General features: G+C 41.8%; 1 protein-coding gene across 4 annotated transcripts; it reads left to right on the forward strand.

Annotated features, from left to right (window-relative positions):
• Positions 1 to 918: 918 nt before the first annotated feature.
• Positions 919 to 22,450, forward strand: sacs (sacsin molecular chaperone). 4 transcript variants are annotated; one of them, XM_086080921.1, is made up of 11 exons: positions 919 to 1,062; positions 2,502 to 2,612; positions 4,334 to 4,484; positions 6,489 to 6,579; positions 6,656 to 6,741; positions 6,814 to 6,925; positions 7,431 to 7,577; positions 7,768 to 9,256; positions 9,675 to 9,766; positions 9,939 to 9,965; positions 10,296 to 22,450. In XM_086080921.1, exons 2-11 carry the CDS (start codon positions 2,590 to 2,592, stop codon positions 21,848 to 21,850), a joined length of 13,773 nt encoding a protein of 4,590 aa, XP_085937047.1. In that variant the 5' UTR covers positions 919 to 1,062; positions 2,502 to 2,589; the 3' UTR covers positions 21,851 to 22,450. The 4 variants fall into 4 exon arrangements, with proteins under 4 accessions (XP_085937047.1, XP_085937048.1, XP_085937046.1 ...); XM_086080922.1 differs by lacking the exon at positions 919 to 1,062 and adding an exon at positions 1,066 to 1,204; XM_086080920.1 differs by lacking the exon at positions 919 to 1,062 and adding an exon at positions 2,119 to 2,274.
• Positions 22,451 to 22,724: the final 274 nt, after the last annotated feature.

Here is a 22,724-nt window from a genome sequence, read left to right on the forward strand (position 1 = left end):
CCAGATAATAAACAGCCATTCACGCCTATGAACAATTCACTCTCAACGAACCTAAAATGCCTGGTTTGGGAAAGTAGGATGAAGCCCAATTACTCAGAGAAACCCGACACAACATGCAAACGCCACCTATGGAGGCCGGAGGCAAGATTCGAACACAGAACCTCAGAAATGTGAAGCAGATGTGCTACTGTGTTACCCAAATCAAATCAACAATGTCGTTCAAAAGTTATGCCTCCCCCACCCACTGCATTTTATTTATCGCTAAATGTATACTCTATTTTACTCTACATAGTTGAGATCTGCATTACGCTACATCATCCTGAGTGCTGTTTCAGATATGTTGTTACATGGCTACAGACAAACCACAATAAACAAACTTTTTTTTTTTAATACAGTAAATCAAAGTATTATTACGTTTTTAGGAGCAGTTTTAGTAAGTGTACCAAATCAAATGTGACTGGTGGAAAGTGTCACAACGTGTGAAACGTTCAGAGAGGACATTGATGTTTTGTCTCCATCTGCTGGAATATTGTCATAATTGTTGTCACTGATGTTTTACATTTTCATTCTTATTTGTATTTGTTTGGTTATATTCCCATTACAATTTCGTTTTTATTCGTACTCTTTTGCCAAATCTTATGAACTTGTGTGCCCCCCACCCCCCATGTAAGAATAAACGCAAAATAGGCCTACATGAATCCCATTTAATTACCTTATATTTGATTGTCTGTTCCATACCTTCATTTGCTCGTACTCCATTCAACACGTCTTCATATATGATTATGTACATCACACCTATTATGACAGGCATTGTTGACTTCATCACTTCTGTTGTGCAGGTCACTGTCACTTTAAGAAACTTGCGCTTTTGACAAATGACTGCAGCGTCCATGTGATAATCACGCATACCGGCTCTTGGCTATTTGTCATGAAGTCTGATTTCATGAACCAACCAGAGTTCATGTTGGATGGGATGTCATCCATATGATCGTTCTAGAGCACATTTTACTTCCAAATGCACAGCGGCAGAGGACAGTGCAGAGATGCTGCTGACTTCCTCATGTGAGTGTCCCTTCCCCTCTCTCTCTCTCTTCAATGCGGCAGATGGAAAATGCACGCACCTTGCTGAGGTGACAGATCATGGGAAATGTGTTTAATATCGCAGGGTGTGCGCTTTATCTTAAGCAAACACAACGATTCTCTGGTAAGTTGTGTGATAATTATTAATGTTGCTTTTAGTAATTATGACTGCAGGCTTGATTGGGTTCATATTAGTAGGTATATTTGATGTTTTATGAGGGTCGTTAATTGCCATTGAGTGCTAATGTTGCGTTCTGCACTGTCTGGAAGTGTCCTTGTCTGTACTAGAATTTAAATTATTGTATTATTTTACTGTGTCATCTTCCCTTTGACGAAGATTTCATCATTTCAAAATTGATCTACTGAGTGCGTTGGCATTTGAGCCATATCATAACTTCAAATCCCACAATTCAGCTGTAGGTGATACTTTCTGGTCAGTTTGTGGGGAAAAGATGTCTGGTAAAAATTTAATTGCAATAATTTTCCAGATTAAAATAGGCAAAAGTCCGGGAAAATGTCGTATTTACCTAATAAAAATAATTACCTTTGTTATTTTTAATCCAGAAGACACATATGCTTTTTGGGGGGCTTAAATCTATTAAATAATGAATCTTACACTTTGTGTAAGACTAATTATCAACACATTTTCTCAAGGGAATTGAGTTTTCGATACCAAAGAGTGTGTTGAAACAAGCAGACGCATATTAGCACCACAAAATACATGGTATTTATTTTTGGAAAAGCTTTATTTACACAACTACGCATGCGCACAGCATCCCTAATGGCATCACCGACGTAAAAACAAAAACATCTAACTAGGGAAAAGCGCTCACGCTAAACCGACAATGTGTCGTGCGTGAAGAATTCATTTTCTGCGTGTGGACAATTTCCAATATACAGTTCCGTGAAATTATACATTTGTTTTTGTTTGTTTGTTTTTTAAACCGTGTTTTCCGGACGACACGGAAGTCACTGGGCTTGAACCATCTCGCTTCATAACTACTCCTGAGCGGCTAATTCATTTTTATTCTTAGAACATTGCCTTGGAAGGAGGAGCTATTGTGATGAGAGAAAAACACCATGCCACTTACTATTATCGTTGTTACAACAACGAGTGTTTCCTGGAATACAACCTGGCGCAAAATTGACAACTATTTCAGGGGTCGTTTATCGGTGCACATTGGCCAGACACAAGTGAGTGCTAATGAGATAGCCGGATAACGCTCCTTACAACATAAGAACATCTACCGGTGCACAGTGAAAAAGAGAACTTCGTCGCTCTTTTCTTATTCCAAATTAATTCTCTCTATCTGATTACGTTGTATACTATTCATAGTAAGCATGTTATAACGATTTCATGCACATTAAACGTAGGAGACAGGTGTTTTCATGAAAGTAACGGGATTCTTGATGTGTCGCAGCCCGGATGGAGTATTTATACGCCAAGAACAGAACATAGTCCCATGAAAGTGCCTCTGTGCTGGGACACATAACAGCAACAGCAGCGAGATGGCCAACTGTCAACACCTGTGGTAAGTTAATATAAAACAATGTGCAAATATTGCAGTTGCCGCATGTTGAGAGCTTTGGTCAAATCTCTTTAGGGATGCCAATGCTGGTTCTGGTTCCTCTCTGTGGACTAAGCAGTCATTGCAAGTGAAGTTGAGCGGTCGGTCTCGCTCCTTTATAAGTGTTCGTATTTTTGTCCAATTAGGTCTAATGGACTTCATTATGGCCTTTCAGCTCTCCTTGTGCTGGCTGCCCCACCCACACAAGGAACACAAAGAGACATTTGCCTCTACCCCCTCTTAAAGTGATGGCAAAGTTTCTCATATAAATACCATAAACAAATCACTGTTTTCTTTAAATTACATCACACCTTTCAATGTAGTGGTTGTAAATGCACCAAAATTAAATAAAGCCAAGTGAAAATGTTAGTGTCAATGTTTTGTTTTTTTTAAATCTTTTTTTAGGGATTTTGCCTATTTTTAAATGATAGGACAGCTGGAGTTTGGATAGGAAGCAGGAGTGAGAGAGGGAATGACCTGCAGGAAAGAGCCGCTCGGTCCAGGATTCGAACCGTACACCGGGGTCGCCTGCATTGAGATTACCCCCAGTACATAACGCAGATGCTTGACAACTGGGCCAAACACTGCCCATTGACAATATTTTTTGAGTGACATAGGCACTCAAATCAAAACTAAATTGCACACTTGCCTCTATTGCTTCAAGACACGATTAAGTAACAAACAACTGACGCAATTCTTGAAGATCAAATTTTGGTCAGTTATATAAATTACACAACAAATTATAGGTAATCCCTGCATACTTGCAGTTCGGCTACGGTACATTTTTGTATTTTCCAGTATTAACAACCCCGCCCCCAAACTTTCACAGAATAATAATTAGAGTTAATTTTTATCAGCGTTTTGGAGGTGTTAAAATAAATAATACTCTTTTTTCCCCTCTTCCCCAATGCATTTCAGTGGGCCTCAATTATACACATTTTTTTTCGTTATTCATGGGCTGGCCTGGTCTCGATCCCCTGCGGCGGTGGACTGTACATCCAAATGCATTCACAACACAGGGGTTATGCTGGTAACATGAAAGCGCAGGAGAAAACACAAGCCCCTTTATGATTACAACTACACTAACAGATTATAGTTAGAGAGTGTGCTTTCATGTGACATCTTGTATGCATTTGGGAAGATAGCACGAATCAGCGATGTTAATTCCCTCAATAAAACCTTCAGCTAAACTAACGTCAATAGATCATCAACAGATGGAACTGGTCAGCTGCACATTCTCATGTTACTTCTAACCTTACCTTTGAATCGATATTGACTCAGAACAAGATGCATCTTTCCTGTAAGAGAGCACATTTGATCTTTTGCTTTTGCCACTGCACTTAGTATACGATTTCATTTGAGGAAAACCTCAATGTTATTAGAGCCCAAGCAAAGCATACTGTACTATAAAGAATGAATTTAGCTTGGGAAGAATTGAACAAGTATTTGTTGTTCTCTATAGATTGCACCTTTAAAACTCAATTTTGTTGCTACTATTAAATGTATTCAATTATAAAAACATTCCAAATGTGTCATACGTATAATAAGTACTTTGTACTTTTAGTATGCTTCTAATATTCATGTACTGTTTCCTCACATAAACAATATTAGATGATCTTTTACAATTGCTGAATGTTACACTTCAACATTTACCTCAATATCATCTTTTTTTGTTTTGTTTTAAGGTTGCCTCGGGTGAATGTGCGTCATGACTACTTTGGCCTGAGGTCCTACCAGGTCTCTCCTTTGACATCGCTTGGTGATGTGAAGCAGTTACTCTATGAAGACACAAACCTACCTGTCAGAGAGCAGCGACTCGTTCACAATGGCAAAGTGGTATGTTATTATATCTTTTTTGGGTCTACTATATCCATCAAGCTACTTGCACTCTGCCATGTTGTATATGATGGGGTTCAGAAGGTAAAGCTTTGAATTCATAACTCAAAGCAACACGAACCTTCGGCTGGGTCAACTCAGCAACACTTGGGCATCATCGGTGCGAAATAGTCTGTAGCACGAAAAGTCAGGCCTTAAAAAGAATTGGACCACACACACTCAAAGATATGACGTACTTTTGGACATCAGAAAAACTCTCTGGACCGCACCGACCCCAGCCAGTTATTATCAGCAACTTGGTGCATCCTTTGTCAAATAGAGCAAGCCAAGCAGCTCTTGCAGTTCTTTGTATTACCCGGCATGATGCTAAAGCAACACGCTCGAGCGCTGTTTTCTGGGTTTAGTCACGTGACGTTCACAATGTGAGCCCGAAGGCACTTTGACATCAATTTCAGTCAACAGGATGAAAACGGGTGGATTAATCTGCTTAATGCTCATTCCACAAATGCAACATTAATCAGAATATTGTGTTTAAGACCAGTGAGGCCACATAGAACATTTTATTGAAAAGAACATTTGTGACTTGAATCCCGCTTTAAAGTAATATTGGTCAAAAGTAAGACTGATGTTTCTTGACATGGCTCTGACGGGTGTAGGTTTGATTGATCTCTTATGTAATTTTTTTAAGGGATCATTTTTGTCAGTGCAAGACCCCTATTAATTTTCAATGCTATTTTTTGTATTTTTTCCCCTTGCTATTAAGCAATGATGACCAGTTTATTTATTTATTTATTTAAAAAAAACTGATATAATACTCTCTTCTTCTCCCATTCAGTATGCACAGTTTACAATTCTTTGTTAGTTCTTGGGAAACATCATGTGAGCAGTTCATTTTGAGTGCTGCTCTGTGGTTTTGTCACACTGTACTGGTAAGACTACACCCGTAACAAATGGACAACTGATCTCTCCTTCTGTGATTGGAGATCAACGCCAGCACCAGAAAGCATCCCAGTTTCAATGTCCTCTTATGTAGCTATAGGACAAATTCTGAAATACTCATCTCAAACCATTTTTACTTGACTATAACATTTGTCTGCAGTATACAACAAAATAATTGATATTTTACAGATAAACATCGAGAACACGTATATGTGGCGGGTTTGGGTTCTCATAGTGAGTTAGTGAACATGACTGGGAGCTGACCTCGTGTCTGTAGGCTAAGTTGACAGAAAGCACCAGGTGGTGGCCGCTGCTCGACAGCTCTCCTGATCTCATACGCAAAAATTAGCTGCAGGCCTTGCCTACATACTCCTAATACTACACACCACAAGTTCATGAACCTGCACTTTACACAAGGATTGTACACTCACTAACCACGTCATTAGGTACACCCAGGCTTTAGCATGACACAGTGAACTGAGTAAAACATAATTGAAAAAAATAAAGATAATAGTTCAAATGTATTACATAGTGTTGAATTACTGTTTTTTTTCTGTACTTGCAGAAATAAGAACATACTTGAATTACAAGCAGTAGATAGCCAGTGTGCAATCTAAAAACAAATTGATTCCGCTATCCTTCTGGGGGTGGGGGGGGGGGGGTGTAGGCTGATTGATGACTGTACTGTGGTGTGGCCATGATGAGGGTTATGACTGTGAGGTTTTTGTGTGCACAACACAGTTGGCCACTCACCTAATACTGTATTGTACGTAAGAACTGCTGAGGACAGCGGTTCACACTTTCACCTTGGAAAGCCCATAATAGCGCCATCAATGCCAACTTTCATGCTGCATAATTTTCAATAAGGTGTTTATTAGATCTCATAAAGATGGTCTTTTCTGGATTTCATGAGTGGGTTGGTGAAAAGAGTTGGCAATAAAACAGTAAATGGTAGTGGTAATAAGTTGCGGGTGTACGATTAGTCTTTTTTTTTTTTCCTTTTTTTTTTCCTTTTTTTTTACTTGTCATTGATATAAATCCTGTGTGAACTTCTGTTCTTTGTAGTTGGACGACAGTATGCCGATTGGTGCTTTGGTGCCCACAGGAAGCCCTGAGGTGTCTTTCACACTGGAGGGAAGAGGCCTCAAAGGTGGAGGTAATGCGACAACTGCCTACATGGTTGGGAAGTCTTCCACTTCCTGTAGTGAATGGTGACAGTTTTTCTTTGACAGGGAGATTTGGGCAGACTGCGCCGCCACTGGTTGAATTTCTCAAAGATATCCTGAGAAGGTACCCTGAAGGTGGACAGATTCTGAAAGTAAGTGTCTCAACACATTTACATTAAAAACATTTGAGAAATAACGCAACACCTTTATGTGATACTTTAAAGGAGCTGATTCAAAATGCTGAGGATGCTGGAGCCACCGAAGTCAAGTTCATGTACGATGAGACGGAGTACGGGGTGGAGTCACTGTGGTCACCTGACATGGCTGAGCATCAAGGTCGGTTCTTAGGCGTCAGACTGGTCTGATAATCACTGAGACGGTACTCTAACCGTAAGACATATGTTGTTGCTCTTGTGTGTTTTTCTGCTGTTAAGTATCCTTGAGCATCTGGTCTCTAGCTGATCCTTTGCTCTAGTCTTACCTCATTGTGACCCGAGAGATTTTATACAGAAGCAATTCACTATTAAATTATAGATGCCCAATACGATACAATGTAATATAATAAGATTGGCTCCAGGACTTTGTCCTAATTGCCATTAGTTTGGATTACATTGTCTGGACTTAATCAGCCTTTCCTTCTTCACTATACTCACTTTGAAAATATGTGAGCCTACTGTACTTAACTTATGGTATATCATTATTTTCCCACATTCTTCTTTTTGAGTTCAATCTCCAAATTGATGTGCAACTTTAGAGTAATGTTTTTTCCCCTAGAAAGTTTTTTAAATCCAGCTATTAGGGGTGTATTATCTTAATGGATGGTGCATTCGTGGATTTCCAGGTACGGCGCTGTATGTCTACAATGACGCTGTGTTCACTGCGGAGGACTGGAATGGGATTCAGGAGATAGCCAGGAGCAGAAAGAGAGATGATCCGCTGAAAGTTGGACGATTTGGGATTGGATTCAACTCTGTCTACCACATTTCAGGTTTTTGCTTGGAAAAAAGAAATGTCTTTATTTCTATTTCATTCCTGTATGATAATTACTCTCCAGGGTAGTAAATAAATAGAGGCAGAAACCCTGTGCTCACAAACTGTTTAGCATTTAGAATATTTATTTCCAAGATAATTAACAGTTGTAATATGTATCACCGTATTATACCCCTCTATTTGTTCAGATGTCCCCAGTATATTCAGCGGAGACCAGATTGCCATGCTGGACCCTCACCAGACCCTTTTTGGAGTCAACGAGTCAGGACAGTGTTGGAACTTAAAGACGGACATTAACGAGATCTCCGAATTGTCGGACCAGTTTGCCCCTTATTTCGGGATATTCGGCAGCTGTGAGAAAACCATCAAGGATGGCTGCTTCCCTGGAACACTGTTCCGCTTCCCACTGCGCATAAAACCCTCCCAGCTCAGCAGCAACCTTTATAACAAAGAAAAGGTTTTGGAACTTTTTGAGTCATTCAAAGCTGACGCAGACACAGTGTTGCTCTTCCTGAAGTGCGTTCAGAAGGTCTCTTTGCATGTGCGGGAATCTGATGGCACAGAGCGAATGTTGTTTCAAGTTACAGCTCAAGAAAACACTGATGATAAACTTGAAAGAACAAACTCGTTGAGGACTCTGGCCGAGGCTGTTGACAGCTACGGCAACCATGTTCCCAGTTCCACCATCACCTGTGTCACTTACCAGGTCAGCATAGAGACTCAGGATAAAACCAAGAAAGAGTCTTGGCGGATGAAGTGGCTTGTGTGTAATGGAGTTGGTGGTAGAGGAATGTGTGCTGAGTTGGACTCTCTTGCAGATGACTTAAAGTTCATGCCCACCATTGGCATTGCTCTGCCTCTAATGTTGATGGCCAGAGAGGACGAAGAGGCCGCCTCTGGTTTTTCAGGACGAGCATTTTGCTTCCTTCCCCTCCCACCAGGCGAGGAGAGCGAGACAGGACTTCCCGTACACGTCAGCGGGTTCTTTGGCCTCACCGATAACCGGAGGAGTATCAAGTGGCGGGACGTGGACCAGTGGAGGGATCCAGCTGCCTTATGGAATGAGCTCCTTATAATCACTGTCATCCCTCAGGCTTATTTCATTCTCATCACCGAGGTTATCAAAAGGGTACAGACCAAAACGGACCAAGACTTTCCATTATCCCCGAGAAGGACCTATGTGGCCTGGCCAGACCCAAAGCGGGTCAAATCAAGGTGGAAACCCATCCTACAGCCCATGTTTCATGACCTCCTACGGCACCAAGTCTTCTATTCCCTCAGTGAAAGCTGGGTCAGCTTGGACCAAGCTGTGTTTTCAGAGCTCGACACTGACAAAGACATTTCACAGGCTGTCATTAACTACCTCCAAAGCTCAGGGATGCAGGTAGTGCAGGTGCCTACTGCAGTGGACTCGGTCTTGGTGGCCTACGCTAGTCTCGAGTCCACAGAAGTGAGAAAGATTACGCCACCTTTGCTCCGGCAGCTTGCCAGGAAGTCCAAACACAAAGGGTCCTTAGAGGAGAAGCTGCTGCTATTGGAGTTTGTGCTTAGTGATGCCAATTACAGTGACCTAATAGGACTGGAGCTATTGCCCCTTCAAGATGGAACAGTTGCCTCATTTTCATCCTCTGTCACTGAAAAGGATTCTGTGTACATTGGATCTGCCGAGTACCCCAGGTAACCATGTAGTACTATATCACTAATGCAATACAGTGGTTCCTTGACGTAGGAGGGCCCCAATAAACGTTGTTTTTTTTCTAGTTTGCAGCTGTCAATTATATATATATATTTTGCTTTGTGTTATGAATCAAAATTTAAGTTACATACACTGCTCAAGTGAAGTGAAAAACAATTAAGGTATTGTAATGCATGTGAAAGTCACACACATGGGTATTTCAATTCACTTCAGTGGTTAACATTTTTATATTTGAATTTTTATATTGCATTACGATCTTGGTCAAGGTACAACCTAAACTCATAAGTCAAGGTACCACTGTAAATAATTCAGCTCTTAAGATATGGTACAGTAAGTTAAAAAAAAAACCAGGAATATCTTGTTCTGAAATAATCATATGAATGTTGACTTTGTCATCAGATGTCTGTACCCTGGGCTTGAGAGACGGTTTATTCTGGAAAGTATTAAACCTTCAGTACTGGAGAGACTAAAGGAAGCTGCCAAAAGCAGAGGTAATGTAATATGGTGTTGATTTTATTCACGAAAAGCTTCTATTTATTTTATTTTATTTGTTTTTTTCTGCAACACTATGACAGGAAACACAGTTTTATCCATTTTAATACAAACAAAATATAGTATACAGTAGTATAATTAATGTCACACTTCCAAAATGTGTCACTACAGTTCAGCGGTATCTTTGGGGGTGCTCAGGTACGTAGGTATTTAAGGTGTGTCAAACATTGGCCTTTTTACTACTAACACAAACTAATGCATGGCTGGAAAGGAGCTCTAACTAAATGTTGAGGTTTCTATAGAGAATGAAACCAAGTCGTGTGCATAAATTCTGTAATAGGTGATTATACACAATTTTCATTCTAAGAAAACACTAACACATTTCTGCATTTTGCTCGATGAATTATTGAAAACAATAAATGGTTAGTTTGGAATGTGTGACAGTATTTCAATTTTAGTTGATGCATTGTAATATTATTACAAATTTCATGAACTCGTTAACTATCTTTTTCTTTGTAATTATAACAGGAAGACCCTGTACTCAGCTACAAATGTTGAACCCCGAACGCTCAGCACGACTCATCAAGGAGATCCTATCTACAACTTGGCCAAATCGAGACTTTATTACCCAATGGGAACCTGGAAACCGAGAACTGAAGCATCCAACAGTTTCTTGGTTAAGGATGATTTGGAAGCATCTCTACATACATTTTGCCGATGACCTAAGTACCTTTGATGATATGCCTTTGATTCCGTTTGTGCCACTGGAAGAATACATGGAAAAAGTTCAACTTTTACGCCTCAAATGTCCCTCACCCATCATTCTTGTAGATGAGAACGAAACCCCATTTTCTGAATGCCTTTTTGAAGTTATGGAAAAGCTTGGTGCTGTGGTCATGAAAAAGCTAGATCCATGTTTGCAGCATCCCCAGCTCAAAAATTATGTCCATGCCTGTTCTCCTGGAATGTTGTTGCGAATTATGGATAGATTGTCAATGCAGCGTTTAGTTAGCCAAGTGTCATCTTTCTCTGTCCAAGAGAAGATTACCCTCAGAAACTTCCTATCTGGATTATCCGATGTCACAGAAAAGGAAAAGCACACTCTGCTTGAGCTTTCTATCTTTGAGAGAGTTGGGACCTGTGCAGAAGGTGCTTCAGCTTTTACATCACTAAGAGGGGCCAGAGCGTTGCATCACAGAGCAAAGTACCCACCAGATGTAAAATTATCTCTGTGCCTGGTGGTCTCCCGTGATGAGGAGTCCATTCGCCTCATCAAGAAACTAAAAGTAGCGCAGGTGAAGACAACTGAGTGTTTGAAAATGATCGTTCATGATATTCAGAGTGGATTCTACACACCAGACGAGATAACCAAAATCATGCTCTGGGCACTTAAGCATTTGGCCTTCCTAAAGAATGAAAACTCGTCTGTCATTGGATGGCTTTCTGCCCTTAAATTTATTGAACTGCCTTGTGGAAAGTTAGTGACAGCCACTGAAGTTTTTGATCCAGATCTGGAGATTCTGCAAAATTTGTTTTACAAGGAAGAAGAAACCAGGTTTCCCACTCATGCATTTACCTCATCACCCGATATTCTCCATTCACTACGACAGTTGGGGCTAAGAAATGAAGTCCAACTCAGTGAGAAAGATGTTCTTCAAGTGGCAAAGAAGATAGCGGATTTACAAAGTCAACAGGATCCTGAGTGGGAGTTTGTAATAAAAAAGGCAAAAACACTTTTGCAGATTCTCAACAAACAAACAAAACTGGTGAAATCAACAGATACTCAGGCATCTTTGTTAAAACTCAATTGGGTACCTGTCTGCAAAGAAAGGCCTCCTAACTACCCCCAATCCCTTGCTTGGGTTGGAGATACTCTCAACATCAGCTCTCTGTCTGAGATGTGTAACATATCTCATGCTGTGCTTGTGGGATCTTCTGTTGCTCTGATTGAACACACATCAACTGGTATGAAGAAAGCACTGAAGCTAACTGTGGAGCCACAGGTGGATCAGGTTTTGCAGCATCTAAAAGCTGTGAATGACTGGCATACATCTCAATCCTTCACCGCAGAGGATTGGTATCAGTTCCAGCAGATCCTGTTTGAGATATATGGTTTCATGCAAGCTCATCTTGAGGGTGCCAGAGAAGCAATGACATCATTGACTTTTGATTGGGTGTGGACTGGGAAGACATTCTCACCTCCGAGCCAAACAGTGTTAAAACCCCTGCCCAATTTAGACCTACAGCCATACCTGTACTCTCTTCCAAAAACAATGAGAAAGTTTCACAAGCTTTTCAAGTTTTGTGGTTCACTTGAAGAGGTTTGTCCAAACCATGTGCTAAAAGTACTAACCACCATCCAAAAAAGAAGTGAAGGCGAGATGACGAAGGAGGAAAGCAAGCACGATGTTCTGCTTTTGATCAACATCCTGAGATGGCTTTACAACAACCAAATACATGTTGAGACCAGCTTGCATGTTCCTATTCTTAGTTACAAGGATCCAAGCAAATTGGCAATGAGGCCCATTCATGAATGTACTTACTGTGACATCAAAGTAGACGATTTGAATGACCTACTTGAAGATGGATCAGAGCCTATCATATTGGTCCATGACGACATCCCTATGAAAACTGCGGAGTGGCTAAAAGTGCCATGTTTGAGCACGAGGCTGATAAACCCTGAGAATCTTGGTTTTGAACAATCAGGACAACGGGAACCTCTCACAGTTCGGATAAAAAACATCCTGGAGGAATATCCGTCCGTAGCTGACATTTTTAAAGAGCTTCTCCAGAATGCAGATGATGCAAGCGCAACAGAGTGTAGTTTTCTTATTGACATGAGAAAAAACCTGGACATTCGAGAAAATCTTCTTGACCCGGGCATGATAGTGTGCCATGGACCGTCCTTGTGGTCTTTCAACAACTCGGTCTTCACAGATACAGACTTTCTGAACATTACTCGGTTAGGTGGATCAGTCAAGAGATGTGAGGCAGACAAAGTTGGCAAGTTTGGCTTGGGCTTCAACTCGGTTTATCACGTCAGTGACATCCCCATTATAATGAGCCGAGAGTTCATGATCATGTTCGATCCAAACATCAATCACATTAGCAAACACATCAAAGACAAGTCTAATCCAGGGATCAAAATCAACTGGAGCAAACAACAGAGACGCTTGAGGAAATTCCCGAACCAATTCAAACCTTTCATTAACGTCTTCAATTGCCAACTTCCTCTTGCCCAAGATTTACCATACAAATACAATGGAACATTATTTAGGCTCCCATTCAGAACTGAGCAGGAGGCCTCAGTGAGTGAAATTAGTAGTTTGTACTACAACACCACAGATATCTACTCCCTTGTTGATGAGTTCAGTATATGTGGCCATCGCTTCATTCTGTTCACTCAGCATGTTGGTTGTATGGTCCTAAAATACCTGAAATATGAAGAAACAAATCCGGCTGGAGCTCAAGATGTTGTCACCATAAACAAAAGTGTGTGGTCATCCAAAGCCTCATATGGACCCTTGAGTATCCTCAAATCTGCAGCTAAGGTCATGAAGAAGGTAGCAAGCACCAATAAAGTACCCTCTGATATTCCCAAATCTGGCTGCATTATTCGAGTAATAGTGGAAGAGTTTCATAATGTCTTCAAACGTATCGTTGATCTCCACTCCCCTTTGTTCAGAGGCTCAGAGGAAGATCCAAACCAATATTTTGAATTGGCTGCAAAAGGAATTCAGACAAGAAGGTTAACAGATGAAATGCCCCAGAAGGCAGTTGAGGTCACCAATTGGCTCATTTGCTCATGCATGGATGGAACTGAGGCACTCAAATTTTCACTCAGTGATAGTGGAAAAAGGCTTGGACTTGTGCCTTGTGGAGGAGTGGCTGTTCTACTTACAGAAGAGGAGAACAGAAAATGGACTGTTAGGTCAAATACCATCCCAATTGGAGAGGTGTTCTGCTACTTGCCTCTCAGAATAAAAACCGGCCTACCAGTCCACATTAATGGTTGCTTTGCTGTGACTTCCAACCGTAAAGAAATCTGGAAGACAGACACGAAAGGAAGGTGGAATTCTGTCTTCATGAGACATGTCATTGTCCAGGCGTATTTAGCAGGACTCACAATGCTTCGTCTGATGGCTGAAAGTGGAGAGCTCCTTGACTACAGCTATTACGCGACATGGCCCGATCCAAGTCAGGTTCATGATGACTTCACGCTAGTTAGTCAAGGAGTCTACCAAGAAATAGCTAAAGGAGGTGATGGAGAGCAGGCAAAGTTTTTTTCTGATGGCACAACCTGGGTGTCAATCAAATATGTCAGATTTCTGGATGATTCCCTTCTCTGTAAGCCAGACATCGGTTCTGCCGCTTTCAAGATTTTTTTGAAATATCTGAAAAAGAGTGGCTCACAAAACCTTTGTGCTGTTGAACTACCTGAATGGGTGAAGGAGGGATTTGATGATGCTGGATGTAAAAGAACCTTGATGGACAACACCGTGACAGAGAAGGAGTTCTTCGCAGATGTGTTTTTACCTCACATCCAGGAAATTGAAAAAGATCTTCGAAATCCCTTAATGCTGTATGTCTTGAATGACAGAATGGAAGAATTTGCATCAATTCTCAGGGCAGCTCCTTGTATCCCCTGCTCTGGTCCCAACAAGGAATTAGTTTTACCCTCCCGACTCATTCATCCAGAAGGAAGAGTTGCCAAACTCTACAACACCGATGACGGAAGATTTCCAGCTGGAACTACTAAAGATTACCTCAACCCGGTATGCTTAGTCAAGCTTCTGCAGTTGGGTATGGTGAAGGATGATCTGTCATGGGAAGATTTGCTTGAACGTGCTGAATCAGTCGATGCTTTGAATGAAAGTGATCATACAGCCGCATGCTTCCGCAGCAGTGTGCTGCTCAGCCTCATCGATGAGAAACTGAAGATGAGAGACCCGGGATCACCGGAGTTGCTAGAAAAGCTACGGGACATGAAGTTCCTCCCGTTTCTAACAAGACCTGCAGGGTTCTCACTACCCTGGCATGGTAATAACTTTCCCCCAACGACAATGTTCTCTGCAAGAGAGATCTTCACAACTGAGCATCAGGACATAGTATGTCTGATGAAGACGGTGTTGAATGAGAACTCACCATCTTTCAAAGGTTGTGGTGCAATGTCATTGGCTGTGAAAGACTGCCTTGGCTTAATAAAGAAGCCCTCAGTTGAACTAGTGATCAGTCAATTGAAGAAACTTTCTCAGGCATTTGATGGTGTAACTCTCTATCAAGAAAACATAACAAATGCGTGTTACAAGTATCTGCATGAGGAGATGCTTCAAAGTGAGAAAGCAAAAGAGAAAGTAACTGTGGAACTAAAAACATTTAACTCCATTTTGGTCGAGAACACCTATGTGAATCCCTCCAAAGTTGCATTCCACCTAAATTTTGATGCAGCTCCACACCTTTACCAGCTCCCTAACAAATACAGGAACAGCTGTCGTGAGCTCTTTGAAAATGTTGGCGTACAGCCCAGCTTCACAGTTAATGTATTTTCATCAGTACTTGAAATTATGAAGCAAGACTGTGGGCAAAGGGTTCTCACTGAAGAAAACTTCCAGCTGTGCCGCAGAATTATTAGTGAGGGGATATGGAGCTTGATTCGTGATAAAAGTCAAGAATTCTGCCAAGCCAATTATGGTGCCATTCTTTTACCAGACTCTAATCTGACACTCCAGCCATCAAAATCTCTGTGCTACAATGACTGTCCTTGGATCAAAGTCCGAGACAGCTCCGTAAAGTACTGCCACGGTGATATTCCAAGAGAAGTTGCTGTGAAACTCGGAGCAGTCCCGAAACGTCACAAAGCCTTGGAGAGGTATGCGTCAAATGTTTGTTTCACTGCACCTGGAAGTGAGTTTGGTCAAAAGGAAAAGCTTACAAGTAGAATCAAAAGCATCTTGGATGCATATCCATCTGAGAAAGAGATGCTGAAAGAACTGCTTCAAAATGCAGATGATGCCAAAGCGACTGAAATCTACTTTGTCTTTGATCCCAGAACACACCCCACAGAGAGAATATTTGACGATAAATGGATTCCGATGCAAGGTCCTGCACTTTGCGTGTACAACAATCAGCCTTTCACTGAGGATGACATCAGAGGAATACAAAACCTTGGAAGAGGAACAAAAGAAGTCAATTCTGGAAAAACTGGCCAGTATGGCATAGGATTCAACTCTGTCTATCACATCACAGATTGTCCCTCATTCATCTCAAACAATGACATTCTATGTATATTTGATCCACATGCACAGTATGCACCAGGGGCAACATCTGTGAGTCCCGGAAGAATGTTCAGAGACTTGGACTCCGACTTCCGATCTCAGTTTTCTGACGTCCTTAATCTGTATTTGGGAGCTCATTTTAAATTAGAACGTAGCACAATGTTCAGATTCCCCATCCGCTCTACAGATATGGTGAAGATCTCAGAGATCAGCTCCATCCCAGCGTCAGACAGAATGGTGCAGAACCTCCTGGAAAAGATAAAAAATGATGGTGCAGAGCTTCTGATGTTCCTAAACCACATGGAGAAAATATCTATCTGTGAAGTTAACAATGTAACAGGAGAACTAAAGGTACTCTACTCTGTAACTGCTAAAATAACGGATAGTGATCGCTTAAAACGCAAACAGTTTCATGCCTCTGTCATTGACAGTGTGACCAAAAAGAAGCAGCTCACTGCGATTCCAGTCCAACAGATAACCTACACAATGGACATAGAAGACACAGAAGGTAACCTGACCACATGGATGATCTGCAATCGTTCTGGCTTCCCAAACATTGAACTTGTCTCAAAAGGTGTGATATCAGCTCACAAGAATGAGGACATAACACTATTTCCGCGTGGAGGAGTGGCTGCATGTGTTAGCCACAACTACAAAAGACCCCACAGAGCTTTCTGCTTTCTGCCACTTTCACTCGAAACCGGCCTCCCCTTTCATGTCAACGGGCATTTTGCTCTGGACTCAGCCCGAAGAAACCTGTGGAGAGATGACAATGGGGTTGGGGTGAGGAGTGACTGGAATAATAATTTGATGATGTCGCTAATAGCACCCGCTTGTGTGGAACTGCTCGTTCAGATCAAACGACGATGCTTCCCGGGTCCTGATCCAACTATAACTGTGCTTCATGGAACTCCCCTTCACGTTGCAAAAGATATCTTGAAAAAGTTTTTGTTTTTCTTCCCAGTAAACAGAATTGACATCCAGCCGGATTGGTACTGCTTGGTCAAAGCCATGTACAGCTGTATCCACATGGACATGAAGCGCCTTTTGCCTGTAGTCAGAGCACCACAAATGGACAACTCAGACATGCACTCTGTCATTTATATCTCATGGGCGAACACATCCACTGTGACCAAGGGTCGAGCCTTTTTTGACAATCTGCTACAAGATGAACTCCAGAACCTGAAAAACACAGAGTACAATATCACCTCCCGGAAGTCTGTGGCTGAAAATGTTTACAGGCTGAAAACCTTGCTTCTAGATATCGGTTTCAACCTGGTTCACAGTTGTGATGAGACTGCAAACCTCTACTTATGTTTGGACGACGCAGGGATCGCAGTGAGTTATGTCACACCGGCAGAAGTCCGCAACTTTCTTCACACTTTCTCATCCCCAGACACCTCTTGTCATGTCGGAAAGCTTCCTTGTATCCTTCAACAGTCCAACTACAAACATCTTCATAATTTGAAGCTTATTGTTGACTACTGCTTCAAAGATGTTGAGGTGGATGAAACCATAATTGAAGGCCTACCGCTGTTGCTCACAATGGACAATATTCTTCAAGTCTTTGATTCCAAGAGACAGAAATTTCTAACATCACACCATGAGCTAATTCCATCCAGAAAGGAGATGTTCATAAATACAATGCACCTCAAATACAGCAACGTATTGTTGAATGCGGGACTAGCAAAAATATTTGACATCAGCAGCTTTGGTGACCTTCTGGGATCTGTTGTTCCAAGAGAGTATCGAACAAAGATCCCTGTTAAATGGCGAGACACATACGGAAGTGAATCCTGGCTAAAGGGTGTCTGGAACTTCATCAGTGAGAATGTGGCTGTCAAGGAGGATCAACAGGACATCAAACCAAGTTTTGACACGGTACTTGACATCCTCAAAGACTGGGCACTGCTACCTGGAATCAAATTCATGGCAAGAGATAAGCTAGTTGTTCCCGAGTATGACGTGCTTTTACCTCTGAGTTTGATGAGCATAGCCATCTTTCCACATGGCCAAAATGACAAAATATTCCACACCCTAATGAAAGCAGGGTGCATTCAACTTGCTGTAAACAAAATCTGCGTCAAAGAAAATCCGATCATGCCTTTTCTGTCACAACATACAGCAAACATTGAAAATCCATCAAGTGTTCTGAAAGCACTTGAGTACATGATTCAGACGTCTGCATTCAAGGCAGCAAGTCTGACTGATAAGGACTTTGAGACTCTTCTGTTGTATTTCACCTGCAACCTCGCAAGCCTCACACAACAGGACGCACAGATCTTAAAACTACTCCCATGCTTTAAAGCCGTTAGTGGAAGATACATCAGCATTTCAAATTATGCGTCCACTTATGTGCTTGCGAAAAACATCCCCACTGGAGACATAGAGAAGTGGGCCCACAAAGCCACTTTTGCATTTCTTGCCGATAGCCCACAATTGAGAGAGCTGTACACATTCCTTGGTTGCATGCCAATTGATGACATCCAAATCTATCTTCATCATCTTCTGCCAAAGTTTGAAAGTCTTTCCTACAACGCCAAAGTGGAACACATTGTCTATTTGAAGGATAGACTGTTGTCAATGGAAGAGTCATGTGAGATGAAGGATAATCTGTTTGACAAATTGGAAGGACTGACATTCATCTATGACTACTCAAACAGACTCAGGTCAGCCAAGTTTTTCTTCGATCAAACAGTTAAGGTGTTTGAAGTTATGCTGCCTGCAAAGTCGTTCATACCAAATGATTTCTTCAGGAAAGTTGAGCAGTGGTCAAAACCCAAGAACGGATCATTGTCGCTCGCCCCTTGGATAACCTTCCTGAGGAAAATTGGTTTGAAGCATGAAGTGTCCCAGCAGCAAATTCTTCAGTTTGCAAAAGAGGTCAGCATCAAATCCCAAACAGAGAACTGGACCAACAACAAAGTGCAAAACATCATCGATGTTCTCCTGAATCATATTTTCAAAGAAAGGGTCGACTTGTTTCAAGGTACTTTTCTAAAAGAGTTCTCAATGATACCATTCCTTTGTCCCGAGAGAGCCCCCAAGGAATTGGTCAAGCTTCATTCACAATACCAAGAAATGAGTGGAACACTTCCTCTCATCCGTTTCAGTGGCTCTCAAGTCAATCCTAAATTCAAGCAAACAGATGTAATTCACGTACTCTGGACAGCTTGCCCAATTTTGCCGGAAAAAGCGACCCCTTCAAGCATAAAGGAGCAGGAGGGTAGCACACTAAGTGGACAAGAGCAACTTGATCAAGTGCTGGACATATTAGGTGTCAACTTGGACCCGCCATTGGAAAAAGTAATTAGTAACTGCAAGAATGTCTGCAACATATCCAATCCAGATGATGAAATGGTAAAAACGAGGAACAAAGTTTTGAGGTCCACATATGAGTTTTTAAACTCAGATAAAAGAGATTTTCGCTACCAGCTTCGCGGGGTGGCTTTCGTCATGGTGGAGGATGGTTTCAAGTTGCTGAAACCCGAAGAAGTCGTGATTAATTTGGACAACGAATCTGACTTCAAGCCCTACTTGTACAAATTACCACTGGACCTTGGCACCTTCCATCAACTGTTTAAACTTCTTGGCACGGAGGATGTTGTGTCAACCAAACAATATGTCGAGGTGTTGTGTCGGATCTACAGAAGTTCTGAAGGCAAGCAGCTTGACCCTAATGAAATGAGAACCGTGAAAAGGGCTGTGTCCGGATTGTTCAAGGCTCTTCATAATGAGCCCGTGGAAATGCGGAAAGATCTGGAAAGTCTCCGTGATTTGATCTTTTATCTGCCAAGTCACGATGGAAGATTATCCAAATCCAATAGTTTGGTCTATGATGATGCTCCGCACTACAAGAGTAGAATTCAGGGTAACGTTGGCGTTCAGATGCTTGTGGATCTGAGCCAATGCTATCTGGGCAAAGATCACACTTTCCATACAAAGTTAATCATGTTGCTTCCTCAGAATCTCAGACCAAGACTACTAAGCAGCATTCTTGAAGAGCAACTGGATGAAGATTCCCCTAAAATGTGCCAGTTTGGAGCCCTGTGTTCACTTCAAGGTCGCCTGCAGTTGTTGCTCTCCTCTGAGCAATTTATCACCGGATTGATCCGAATAATGAAGCACGAGAACGACAACGCATACCTTGTGAATGAGGAAAAAGCCATACGGCTGTGCAAAGCACTTTGCGAAGGACTGAAAGTATCTTGCTTTGAGAAACTCCAGACAACCTTGAGAGTAAAAGGATGCAGTCCCATCCCACATAGCCGCAGTGAAACCCTTGCCTTCCTCAAGAGGTACGGCACCGCCGTCATTCACCTCTACATCCAGCATTCAGATAGCAAAGACATCAACTTTCTCTTAGCTCTGGCCATGACTCTCAAGTCCGCTACAGACAATTTGATCTCGGACACCTCGTATCTAATTGCCATGTTGGGCTGCAATGACATCTACAGAATCACAGAGAAGCTGGACAACCTTGGTGTCAAGTATGACTCCACAGAGCCTTCCAAACTTGAGCTACCCCTCCCCGGAACGCCAATTCCTGCTGAGATACATTACACCCTCCTCATGGACCCAATGAATGTTTTCTACCCTGGAGAGTATGTGGGTTATCTCGTTGACTCTGAAGGAGGAGATATATATAGATCCTATCATCCCACGTACACATACGCAATCATCGTTCAGGAAGTAGAAAGAGAAGAGGAGGAAAACGCAATATTCCTGGGAAAGTGTTTCCAGATTGACATCGGTTACAGCGAGTACAAAGTAGTCAGTTCCCTCGACTTGTACAAATTCTCAAGACAAGATGAAAGTGGCAACGTGCGGGAAAGCGGCGCTCCATCGACCCCCACAAGTCCGGACATTCGCACCTCAGGCCAGCAAACGGCCCATCCTCTTTTTGCTAGCAGAGACAACCAGAGACCTCCCACACAAAAACAGTCCCCCAAGAAGATCAAGTTTAATGCTCTGCCGGAGATCCTGAAAGAAGTCACATCAGTAGTTGAGCAGGCTTGGAAACTTCACGAAACCGAGAGAAAGAAAATACTGCGCCGACTGTATCTCAAGTGGCACCCGGACAAAAATGCGGAGAATTTGGACATTGCGACAGAAGTCTTTAAGCATTTGCAGAATGAGATTAATAGAATGGAAAAGCAGTCTTTGGCTGACCAGCAGAATACAGACAGAGCATCAAGGAGACCTTTCTCAACATCCTCCGCTCGCTTCCAGTCAGAGAAGTTCTCCTTCCAAAGGTTTTATTCGTCATGGAACCAGGAGGCAACAAGTCACAAATCAGATAGGCAACACTCCAGAGGAGATTACACAAGCTATGCTGGTTCTCAGTCACACTCTCGCCGCTTTTTCGTGCCACCCACTTTTAAGACGGTCGGAAACCCTGTGGAGGCTCGCAGGTGGTTGAGACAAGCCCGAGCCAACTACTCCGCGGCTCGCAATGACCTCCACAAAAACGCCAACGAGTGGGTCTGCTTTAAATGCTACCTGGCCACAAAGCTCGCACTCATCGCCGCAGACTACGCGGTCCGAGGAAAGTCCGATAAGGACGTGAAGCCGACGGCGCTGGCGCAAAAAGTGGAGGAGTACAACTCTCACTTGTCGGGACTTGCCAGTGATGTTCAGATCCTGGAAGGCTACGGCGTGGACAGTCTGCGAACTCGCTACCCTGATCTTCTGCCTTTTCCACAGATCCCCAATGACAGATTCACGTCGGAAGTGGCCATGAGAGTGATGGAATGTACCGCCAGGATTATCATAAAGCTTGAAAATTTTGTCCAGCAAAAAATGTAAATTGTTATTACAATGTGCACTGATGACCAGTGGATGTGTGCAATATGGAAGTATCAAGCTGGCAACTTATGGTTACCTATGCACTTGTGACTGGGTGTGAAATCATTTGCGGCTCCCAATACCGATCAGGCTGCCACAACGCACATTTACTGTAATAAATGTGCATATACTGTACATATGATTGCCTCAGCAATGTTTTGTTTACCAAAGTTCCCGACGTTGTTGTTTTTTTTTTAATGCTGCTTTTTACTCGATATTTTTTTACAAGATAATATATATATATTTTATTGCCACAGAAACAGGAATGTAAAAGATGTGCTCAAACTGAAAAAAAAATACAGCTTGTCTCTAAGTATTAATTATTGTTATGCAATGTTATGTTTGTTATACTTCTTTTTGTATTATGTTCATTTTGTTTCATTTATGCAGAAGTTGAACATTTATGCAATTATAGTCTTTTATTGTTTATGGATGAAGCACTTTTTAAAAATACATTTGTGGTCTTGCACTTGTCTCATCATCTTGGAATAATCCACTGTGATATTGGTCCTTTTTTTTCATTTTGCTGCAGCAATGTCAAATACAGAAAAGTTGCATAAAGATTTTGTGACTATCAATCATCTTAAATTTACACTGTGCAAAGTACAATGCAGTTGCTTGTACAAGTCATAAAAACAAAACTAAAATCTGTATATAGCAAATTTACCAAATATGGACTACGCTGAGCCTGTAGTTTTATGGAGATGTGCAATTTAGGTCCAGCTATAACATGCAAGATTCTGCACTCGCGTTCTCTGGTTGAGGGAATAAAGAACAGCAATTTTTAATATAAAAGATTATTCACACATCAAACACACTGGTCCTGTATTTTAAA

The sequence above is a fragment of the Leptonotus elevatus genome, chromosome 7 (genome assembly GCF_054856555.1).
Source record: "Leptonotus elevatus isolate MCC_2025b chromosome 7, RoL_Lele_1.0, whole genome shotgun sequence".
Classification (NCBI taxonomy): Eukaryota; Metazoa; Chordata; class Actinopteri; order Syngnathiformes; family Syngnathidae; genus Leptonotus; species Leptonotus elevatus.